At 31.3% G+C, this 12,212-nt stretch overlaps 1 protein-coding gene across 1 annotated transcript; it reads right to left on the bottom strand.

Annotated features, from left to right (window-relative positions):
• Positions 1-3,601: 3,601 nt before the first annotated feature.
• Positions 3,602-5,910, bottom strand: LOC106778402 (protein DETOXIFICATION 48). Its single transcript, XM_014666360.2, has 2 exons — positions 5,532-5,910; positions 3,602-5,310 (listed from the first exon to the last, which is right to left on the bottom strand). Exons 1-2 carry the CDS (start codon positions 5,670-5,672, stop codon positions 3,739-3,741), a joined length of 1,713 nt encoding a protein of 570 aa, XP_014521846.1. The 5' UTR covers positions 5,673-5,910; the 3' UTR covers positions 3,602-3,738.
• Between the last annotated feature and the right edge of the window lie 6,302 nt (positions 5,911-12,212).

The raw sequence follows: 12,212 nt of genomic DNA on the forward strand, positions 1-12,212 counted from the left end.
AAGTTTGTTTTAAATTTTCCTTTTTATTTTTTATATTAAAGTTATTATTTTAAAATTTTATAATAAAAATTATATCGTGATATTTTATATAAATTTAATTATAATTGAGTGATGTCAAATATTTCAGTGTCTCTTAAAAAAAACCGTAACATTACAACTTTTGAAGTGGTTTAATGGAATGGAAAACTATATTTGATTACATTAATTCAATGGTGCATATATATAATCTGAAAAGAAATGTGAATAATGTGATTATTGTTTTCTTTGACTATCAACACAAATGATAAAAGTGAGAAAAAAAAAATATTAGATTGGATTATCTTATACTCTGAAATGAAATCTTGCTTGAACCATTAATTGGCTTTGTAAATAATATATGACATTATTTTCTCAAGCATGACCTTGTTCGTAGGTGTGAACTAGGGTTTGATAATGAAAGTACCAATAATGTCTTACTTTGGTTGTGTTTTGTGCCCTCCAACCAAAGAATGACATGGTTGTGGTCCTTATTTGGTGACAACCTTATAGTTACACATGTATCAAACATAGCCTTACTGGTTCATGGTACACTTGTAATGAAAACTTGGTTACTAACTTTAACTATAAAATTTGAGAAACTTTAATCATTGAAGCTATAAGATTTATATTTTTGGAGGTCATGAGTTATATATTCAACACTTAAACTTAAAAATCTCCTTACTAAATTAATTCCGTGAAATCAATAATATGAAACTTGAACTTATCCATGCACACAATTAAAGCTAGGGTTTCTAAATAGAGTAATTCAAATATTGTGATTAATCACATGAGCTTAGTTTTAATTTAATCCAAGTTGTTCTAATATAGAATTGCTTCTCTCATGCAAGTTAAGCTTATAAAGTGATGGGCTAAATCCGTTATCCCAATTTTGTACTATTTTATTATAAAGTTTTAGTAATCACATGCACTTTTATTTGTTGAGTGCCCACTTCGATAACACTTAGAATATTATTCTTGATTCACATGTTGTCTAGCCAATTTGATTTGATACGTGTTGATTTCCAAATGGAGCTTTACAAAATCAATTCTATATGGGTAGAATTGATTCTACCATAAAAGTCAACATATTTTTATATTTTTTCATGAGATAGAAAAAATTTTAGGTGAGACTTGCAAGTTATATCTTATGCACCCTTTAACAAAATCAATTTACTTAAAATCAATTCTACCTAAATAACTGGTAAAAATATATAAAAGCAAATGGAAGCTTGACTAATTTCATTAATGCAACAAAACTATATCTTTGTGTAGAAAAAGTAACAAAATAGAAAAGTTGAGGATCAAATGCATGTGTGATGAATTTTTTTTTCAAATGATAAATGTATTAAATACAAGAGTTAAAGGAAATTAAGAAATTATAGCAATTTAACAATGTTTATGATGAGTGTCATATTCTATCTATCAATAAATAAAATAATGTGAGTTTTCTTACATTGGTAAGAGAAAACTTTTAATAGAAGAATTTCCCTAAAAAATCACCAAAAAAAAATACTATATAGAAAAAATATGAATGAATATACTTAAATTATTAACTTTACTTCCAATTTAAAATGGTGTAAAATATTAAAGAAAAAAAAAGTATTTTTTTATCTAATGTAAGATTTAGTTAAATGTTTTTTATTTTTATTCGATTTGGGATTTATTTATATGGAATTGATTTTTTATCAATTTATTTAGACAATTTTTTTAACTGTTTATATAATAGTTTGTTTATATAATAATTTGTGATCGGTATGATTTAAATATATAAACCAATAAAATAATAAGATATAATTTATTGTTAAAAAATTGTTAAAATATTTATTAATATATGATCATGCTGGTGTTTTTATTCAATATGGGACTTAGTTGTATGGAAGTGATTTGTTGGGAGGATTAATGCAGGCCATGTTGATGGAAAATGCAGATATTATTTATACAAGTTGAAGAATAGAAGATAAGGTGAGAAGAGAAGTGGTATGAGTTCTACAAAAGCACTACTACATAAAGCGTAAAAGAAGGAGAAGAGGACAAAACTTGACCTAAGGTGTGTTCCCCTCCAAACTGCAAATAAGATGGGACCTGTACCACATCTTGTTGGAGAAAATGAGCACATGAAGAATTAGAGGAATTAACAGCAACACAAATAACACAAATAACACAGCATAATAAAGTTGTGTTTGGTGACATAGTTTGAGGCAAAAGAGAGAAAAAGATGAACAAGGGTAGAAGAAGCTTAAGGTGGGGAGCAAGTGGTGATGCAAAGACACTGTTCCAATTTGTTGTCATCTGAGAAATAGACAGAGGCAATAATACATGGATTTGTATGTACAGTTTGAAACAGGGCCCCCCAATACCCTTCTTCTGTACATATTCTCTATTGCCAATTATTGTCATCATTCTTTTACTACTCTCTCTCTCTCTTTCTCTCTCTGCAGATAGATGCTTTGTGCATGCATTTTTCTATCACTCTTCTTTCTATTCAACCTCATTCTTCCTTTGCTTATTATCTTTATGTGGTACACACACTATACTCTGTGTTCCTCATCCACTACTACTCAATGTTCCTTCTGCCATCATGTCAAAAACATTGGTAAGAGGAGGAATGTGTGCTGCTCCCTTTTCAACTTATTAGTGTTATTTGGTAACACTTATGTTGCTTATTAAAGTTCACTCTTTCTTAGTGGGGTCATTCCTTGTTTCATCCACTGTTCAACAATGCTGATTTGCCTCTGCTAAATGCTTCTCATTCATTTCTTATCACTAAAACACCAAACATTTCCAGATAATGAAGCCGTTTAGGAACATTAATTAAGATATGGTTCATCACTTTCTTTTAGAAAACACCTGTGTTAGAATATCTCTTTAAATTTCTTTCAATTTTTATGACAGTTTCATGCATTTTAACATAAGCAAATGGTTTTAGTTTTGATGAAAGAATAAAATCACATCATTTTTAGTAAATTTGAATGCATGATAATCTTTCATATAAGCTAAAACTAAATTTGAAGATATTTTGGAAGACATTGTTAGAAGAAGAAGGGAAGCTAAACTCTTCATTGTGTTATCATATCTCTCGAAAGAGATTGATTCTAACTGTTTGTCAGGGATATTCTTGCTGCATTTTTACATTTTTTAAAAGATAACTGCTACTACATTTTTTAATTACAACCAGAGAAAAACATCATTTAGTAAATATAACGTTTTTCTAACACATTACAGGAGTGCAAGAGATTAAGGTACGAGATTTTTGCTGCATAACTGAAATAATGCATCATTTTATTTGGTGTATCATTGTTAAAGATAAGAGGATAAGAATAAGAACATGATGCTCAGAGAATTTACTTACAGTGAGTTGTTAGGCCTAGTGTTAATGGTATCAGAGGCTGTTTTTCTGTTTTTAGTTCGTTTGGCTTTTTATGGAATGGATGAGTACCAAAGTCAGGTAGAAATCCCTTTTGCCCTGCCTCCAACCCCTTCTCTATCTATCAATGTCTTTATGAGGAAGTAATTAAAAAAAAAAAAAAAACATTCTTTTTTTCTGAATTGCAATTATTACTAATACAACCTGAAGAAACAAAAGAAGAAAAAAAAGATGGGGTATTAATAATACAACCTGAAGAAACAAGACAAAAAAGGAGGAGCAATTTTATCCTACAGTACAATCCAATAAATGAAGGTAAAAAAAATGGGGGCGGGCCAAAAATAAACTATGGTTAACTAAACTTGAGTGTGTCTGGTGGTGGGAATGATCAGTGGATCTGTTTCAAGTGAAGAAATATTGGTAAACTCATCAGCAGCAGCAGTAATAACTATCTCTTCAAGACAACAAGCATGAGCATTGTTGTTCATGTTAGCCTCTTTTGGGGTGAGTGTAGGTAACTTAGACTTAGAATCAGGAGCAGTAGCAGTAGCAGCAGCAGCAGAAGAAGTGGTAGTAGTAGTTGAGGTTGTTTTTGTGAGTTCCTTGGCTCTTTCTACTTCCACATTCCAATCTGTTCTGCAAAGAACATAGAGCATGAGTCCTGCACAAGAGACTTGGGCTGCAAGCAACCCAAGCCAAAGCCCTGCAAACCCCATTTTGGCCACAAAGCCCAGAAGGATAGCCACTGGCATACCCACCAAGTAAAATGAGCCCAAATTGATATTGGCACCAATGGTAGGTCTTGCACTGCCCCTTAGCACTCCACAGCCTGTGGTCTGTGGGCAGTTTCCAAGCTCACAGAGGCCAGCAATTGGCAGCACTAGTGATGTGAGTTCCAAAATTTCATGATCATTGGTGAAGAATCTGCCCCATTGGTGCCTCATCAAGGTGGTGAACAGCATGGCTGCAAGGCCTAATGCCACAGCACAAAAGAGTGATACTATCATGGAAAGTCTTGCTTTTCCAGGGTTGTTTGCACCTAGCTCATTCCCTATTCTTGTGGAAACACCAAGGCTGAGTGATGATGGGAAGACATAGACCAAAGATGTTGTTTGGATGAGGATTCCCATTGAAGCAATGGTTGCTTTTGGATTGGCCAAAAGGCCACATAGCATTATCATGAATTCATACCACCACCACTCAAGGCAAACTGAGACACAGGTTGGAACTGCAAGTGACAGCAATGAGGACCACCCCTTGATGCAGTCCACGCTTGGGGGAACCCATGAGGCCTTGTATGCACCAGAGAAGTAGACAAAAGAGGAGAGGAAGAGAATCAGATTGAGGTTGGTCAACACCATTGCAGTAGCCACCCCAGAAATTCCCATCTTGAGATGAACCACCAGGAGGAAATTCAAAGGCACATGGAGAAGAACTGAGATGGTTGAGCAATATGTCAATGGCAATGTGATTCTCTGAGTCCTGAGGTAGATTCTCAGAGGATGGAGAAGTGAGAGGAGGAAAAGGTCAGGAATTGAGAAAATGATGAATGTTTGAGCCACTGATGCTATTTCATTGTCTTGGCCAGACCACAAGAGGATTCTCTTCATGTTGAGCCACATGAATGAGATGGGGATGGATGTTGAGAGAAGAAGGAGCACAGTTCTCTGAAGTGTCAAGCCAAGTAGCTTCCATTGCTTTGCTCCATAAGCCTGTCCACAAATTGGCTCCATCCCCATGGCCAATCCAGATATCACAGAGTAGCCAGTGATGTTGGCAAAACCAATAGAGAGAGACCCTCCAGCTAGTTCCATCTCCCCAAGATAGCCAAGGAAAATCATAGAGATCATAGCTCTTGAATATAACACTAAACCAGTTATGGCTGTTGGACCTGATATCATCCCTATTGCCTTGATTTCTGCTATGGCCTGAATCAATGCAGAAACGCAGAAAGATGAGCTCAATAGTAGTAGTTCATTAATATTAATTAATGATATAAATTGACACTGTTATTTGTTTTTACATAGTATTAGTATGTCACTGCTACAAGGGACACAGTAGTATTAATTAGTAACATTTACTTTAATATAAAAACAAAAAACAACATGTGTGTATGTCACTGCTACTTGCTTTGTTCTTGTTTCATTACCTCATTGAAGGTAGGCCATCTGTGCAATTCATCTTGAGCCTGATCATCATCATCATCACGAGGAGAAAGATAGAGAACTTTGGGGTGAGATTTAGAGGGAGGGAGAAACGAAGATGGTGAAGTTGGGTTGGAATTACACATGACTATGGTAAAAAGTGTTATGTGGATAGAAAAGAAGAGAGTTAAAGATAGAGAGAGTGTGTTTGTGTAAGAAAAGTAGGAAAATATGAGATATGTTCCCCTGCTACCACTCTTCTCTTGCTTCTGCCTTACAAGAGTGAGCGTGCGGTTTGTTTGATTGAGAGTAGCAAGCTTTGTATGTGGGAGAATGAACTAAGGGGAGGCCCTTTTATGCATGAAAGATTGGACCTTTTCAAATTTCAACAAAATCATAAAATATTTAATATAAAATATAAATAATTGCCAAAAAGTGACATCTCACTCAAAAAATACTCTTTAATCACCAATCAACAAGACTCAAGTTCAATTTTTAAACTAAAAAATATTGTTAATAAATTTGCAATAAGTCTCATACATCATATAGTTTTTAATTTAGAGAAAATGTCAAAAAGAAAGATCAAGATCAAGTTGAAGGAAAGAAAATGGTTGTGGGGTGGTGGCATGGTAACCAACTTTGATCACTTTGTGATTTGTATAGCTAAGTATGTAAGTGTAGATGAGAAGCTAATTTTGTTTATTAAAAAGTGAAAAAAGAAAGAAAAAAAATGGGGTGATAAGTGGTTTTCCTTAGCATTGAGTTTGGAGTGAAAATAAGTTCAAAGCTATCATCTATAGGAGGGTGAAAATAAAGAGAAAACAAAAAAGAGAACAAAATGCCTTTATTCTCTTTGATGATTTTTTTTCAGCCGCTAAAAACGACAACTTTGTTTCGATAATGATGCACTCGATAGTGGTTTTTAAGTTTTATGTTATTGGAAATGGATAACCTTTTCAATTAAAAAGAAAAAAAAATAGAAAAGAAAACACCATGTTTTGGGTTCTCGTGAATGGAAAATAAATAATTTTATACTGAAATTTGGTAAAGTGGGGGTTATGAGAAGTCAATTCTAGCATGTGAAATTAAACCTTAGGTTATTGCTTGTAAACTATGGTAGAAATATTTCATTCTTTATTAAGTGCAACTAATTTTTTTAATAGTATTATCGTATCATGTATGGTCACTTGATTAAAAAAAAATGACTTAATTTTTCAATAGTTGCTAACTTATTTGTTATCATACATCCACGCTTTCCAAACAACTTGATAAGTTAATTAATTAAATATACTATTTTATTTGTGAGTCTATTACATATTATTACTCTATTATGAGTTTAAAAATTTTGTTGTAAACTAGTTAAATATGTAAATATAACTTCAATCTAGTTATTATAAAAATAACAAACTTAATTTATATATATATATATATATATATAATTAAATAATTGCATAAAAATTATTTCAATGTCTATATTATAATTATTGTGTTATTGGCTTCTAACTCTTCTTTTTTTTTTTTGAGGACTTCACTTGAAGTTGTTTATTTCATCTTACATTTTAGTTTTCCTACACATCTAAACCAATTAAAATAAGATTCTTCCACTTATGTTATTTTTTTTTCACAATAGGTTTCCAACATTTTTATGCATTGTTTTAATAATCTCTTGCTTAAAATAACACAACACTCATAATTTTTAAATTGAGGTTATTTGTCGTTGCCTTTTTACCGTCCAAATTATGCATACTTTTATACAACATCTCAATATGATTGCGTTGTAAAATATTTTTTAAATAATTTTAGTACTATTTTGTCACATATAAGATTCAATGCACATCCATTCTATACCCAATCTTGTGGTTAATATCATTCTCCTTTTTCTTCCTTGTTTTTTATAATAGTATACTATCAAGATATCTAAACCATGCTTAGCATGTGATAAGCCATGGTCTTCAAATTTTTCTTCTAAGCATTGAATGTGAACTAAACTTACATTTTATAAAAGTTATGAGTGTCTTATGTTTGTCTTCAAATTTTTCATTAATTTCCTCTCAACTTCAACTAAAATTATGCCATTCATAAAAAGCATACATGGTATTGAATGTGTTATAAATATATTGAATGTGTTACAAACACATTCAATTAATATTAAAGCTTAATACCTCTTTTGAACTTAATATTTATAGTAATTATTTCATGTTTTTTCTTAAATTTTTTATTTAATGTAATTCTAAAATTTATTAAAAAGAACCAACGTGGTTCAATATGTTATATTAGTATTAATATTGTTAGAAAATGATAACTTGATAAAATGATGCATTTGTGTTTTTACAAGAAGAAAAATATTCATATAATGGAACAATTACTACAAATGCTATAAATAAAAAAAGTATTAAACCTTACTACTAATTGAGGTAAAAATAAAACTGAAAAAATATTAATTAAGAATGAAACTTACTTTTTTCCTTTAATTTCCTCGAAAACATACTATTAGTGTAGATTTATAGTTATAAGAAAAGCCGAGGCCTAGACTTATTGTTGTCAACTTCTCACACATATCATTGCTCAATTATGAATGAAAGCAAAAGGCTCTTTTTTTTTTTTTTTTTTATAAAATATAGGGTTTTTTGCAAAACCTCTCTTGATACTTCTTTGTATTCCTTTTTCAATCATATGTAACCAATTTTTATTGTATGCCTTTATAGCCTTAGATAAGATCTTAATTAGAAACATAATATAAATATATATATATATATATATATATATATATATATATATATATATATATATATATATTGGTCATCTTAATATTATATTTTTTTTGTCGTTTTTAAGTTGTGAAATCATTTAGTAAAGTTTATTATCAAGCAATTTTAAGATTTCATATTTAGCAAAAACATAGTGCTAACCCATTTAATCTATGTTGTAACATCATTAATTTAAGATAAAATACAAACAATTTTAATTTTGGAAAGTTTGATTCAACAATGCAAAAATCAATTTGATTTAACTTAATACCTTTATACAAAACGTTGATTTTATTAACATTCTTCGACCCTTTCAATTAAAAGGAATTAATTAAAACCATTTCAATGCCAAAATATTCATCAAATCTTATACTCATTTAATTACTTATCATGCTTGCTTGCTTCAATAAATTAGTGAATGGTTAAAATGAGCCTTAAACTGGTTATATTCCATTCACAACTATAACGAATGTACTTCCCTGGTTTAATATTGCTATTAAAAAAAATTGATTATCACTGACACGTACATGCATGAAATGACTCTAAGTTAGGGACCCACATGAAATTTAAAAGAAAAAAAAGAAGAAAAAAGTGGTTTAAAAATAATGTGTGAAAGAGCAATCATATAATTAGCAATGCTCTTGTCCTATATTAAAATTTCTCATATGTATACTGCAAATGCAACATGGTTTGTTTTGTTTTGAACAATAGCTTGTGATTTGGAAGGCAAAATGTTTTGCTTTTGCATGTTCTTTGAGGCATCCAAGTGTTGCATGTTCCATTCTTTCCCAACCAATGTCATAAAACCCCATTCCTAACACAACTCCTGCTGTCTAGTCTTGATAGAAATAGAACCATATCTCAAACCCCAAAAGCCTAAAACATTCCATTCCATTCATCACTACTTTCCCAAATTCTAAAGATGGCAACTTTTCACTACATATCTTAGTTTTGGCCCCACACTTTCTACTCCTCTTCCTCTATTTCCCTTCATATTATTGCTCTTTCAATGTTCAATCACAAGCAGCCAAATCCATTACAGATGTAACATCTCTAATGGGACTAGTTTATGTGTGTTAACCAATAGAGGAGAAATCTAATGTCTGAATTAAGATTCTTATAGCAACAGATGGTCCTTTAGAAGACACTAGTACCAATCACAAGTTGCTTATTGGTTTTCTGCCTTAGAGGGTTTTATAGTGCACCCTTCTTCTTAGTTTCCATTTCTAAAGGTTTTCTTCATCTGTATCATTATATATATATATATATATATATATATATATATATATATATATGCTTGTATGTTTATATCAGTAAGTGAAGATATGCAATGGATTGGCCACTAGTGGCCATACGGAGGAGAGACAGATGGGAAATTGGAAACATTAGAGAGAGAATATGAGTGCTCCAATCACAACATCCATTTAATCTGTATCACAAAGGTCACAAGTCATGTGTATAGGATAGCATTACAATTTTCCTCAGTGATCAACCCAATTGGACATAGTACAACAGAGTATTATCTCTTTCAATTTAGTAACTTAAGTTCTTAGAAATCCAAGATTGAGTAGTAGAAATGAAAAAGTTGAACGGCATATAAGAAAAACAAGACTCAAACATTAAATCATCTTGTTGGATACAAATGCGAGTCTGAATTCTACATTAAGTAAAAATGAGAAAGTTGAACATGAAAGAAAACCTATAAATTCATTGGTTTTGAATTGGAAGTGTTGTCAATCTCTTATGTCTAGATTGGGTTAATGTCTTGTTAGTGTTATGTTTTTCTTGAGATCCTCTTTCTAAAGATAGTCTATTCCAATAAAAAAGAATTATAGTTAATTTGTATTGAGAAAATAAAGAGGTTTAAACTTGGTTGGTAAACACAATACATCAAAACGCACATAATTGAATCAATTCTTTTAGAATGATTACTTACATTGACAGAGAAATATCACGACAAATAATTAGTTTTTGTGGTATATATTTGAGTATGAAAAAGAAAATCTTTGTGAGGAGGTAATATCTGTGGTCATAAAGTTAGAAGTGAAGAATTTTAAGCCATTGAATGAATTGATCTGTTTGAAGACATGTTTTTTCCATTATAAAGTTTGTGATATGATGTTTAAAGAGTGGAGAAAGTGGGTAATTAATAGAATGTATTGGTTGTTGCTTGGTAAACTTAAAAGAGAACAAAAGTGAATGATTAGAATAGAAAGAACAGAAAGAGGTTGAAATTGTTGTTGTAGGGTGTCATGAAGAGAAAGTACTGATGTACTAGCTAGTGTGATAGTAGGTTAGTCTACATTTGGTGCTTAGTTTCTGACAAAATGGTAACATTGCTGATTAGCACATGCTAGCCCCTATTTTGGAATTAGTGTGGACCTGTTTTTCACAACAGATAGCAGTGTCCCCATTTAGATTCTAGGCAACACAATACATTATAGTAGGTTTACCATTGATGGTAAGGGACCAAGCACAACCACTTCAGTTTCACATCAAACCTTGTTTTTAATAACTATAACTTATTATCTCCAACATGCACATTCTTAATATTTCTGCTTCTGTTATGTACCCTAATTAGGTGCAAGTTGGTGTTAGTTTCACATGCTTCTCCCAAACTGCATTCTCTTTCTCTCCTTTGCAAAATCCTTTCTTTATGGCAAAGTATATAAAATATTGAATTAAGTCTTTGATATCAGTTTTCAAGGTGTTTGTGCATATTAACATACTAAAAACTTACTCAGCTTCAAAAAAGAGTGTGATAGCTTTAGGCTACATAAATCCCATTAAAGACCCTCTAGTTGTACATTCCAACAAGCTATTGTTAGTTGCAAAATCTGTTTTTTTCTTTGCTAAACTTCCCTTTATATATGCTTTGAAATTGATAAGCATTTTGTATATAAAATGGCAGAGGTTGAAATTATGATTCATGTATTTGGTAAGAAAATTGAAGTATTAAATAAAGTGATATGTTATTTTAACTGGTTTTTAGTTGGAGTCACGGACATAGCATCAAAAGAATCAGTACTGAAGATGGGAAGATAGAAAAACGGTGTCATCCAAAGAGTGAACATGAGTTAGAAATTTGGAATCCAAATTCGAATTTGGCATTTTAATTGGGCAACTAATTCTCCTTCCCACCTGAGAGGGGTTTATTTCATAGATACCCAATACTCGGATCACGTGATTGTGGCAATCAAAAGTTCTTTCATCAATTTAAAACACATCTTAGGACAAGTTTGGTAGATAGATTAGACAGTTTTTTTTTTTTCTTTGGGAAATTCTCTTACAGTTATCTGCATAATTAAAATAGATCAGAGAGATAGAGAGAAACAAAATAAATTTTAGTAATATAATAGACAGAGACATAAAAAAATGGCTTATAAAAAGTAAAGCACATGAGAATAATATAACTCAAGCTGATTAGAAAAGTAGATGAGTTGAGGAATATAGCTCAAATTTTAGGGATATGACAGTGAAAACTACAACGCTAGCTGGGGCAAAAAGAGTGACAAGACAAATGAAATATTAATTTTGACAATGTTATGCTTCTCTAGAAGAGGGAACAGATTCCACACTTGTATTGTATCCATCTAACCAAAGCTTTTTCCCATGAATGTATTATCATGGGGTCAAATATTCTACCATACAACCACCAAATTCATCCTCAATTCTCTTCCCACAAATCAAATTACATCCTTTTCTTTTGGTTTATCTTCAGTAATCATTTACTACTGAGACATACTTTGTCCATTTTCTTGACAAGAAGTAATAAGCATGAGCATCTTTTTGTCTGGCAAATCAAATATCAGGATGAATGAACATTAAGTTTTGATGGGCCAAACTGTTAAAAGGTGAAAATCTCCCTTTTCACAATTATCAAAACCAATTTATACAGTTATTTGCTCATGGTTCATCAATCCATTGAAGGGATTTTAT

This window comes from Vigna radiata, unplaced genomic scaffold (genome assembly GCF_000741045.1).
Source record: "Vigna radiata var. radiata cultivar VC1973A unplaced genomic scaffold, Vradiata_ver6 scaffold_338, whole genome shotgun sequence".
In the NCBI taxonomy this organism is placed as follows: domain Eukaryota; kingdom Viridiplantae; phylum Streptophyta; class Magnoliopsida; order Fabales; family Fabaceae; genus Vigna; species Vigna radiata.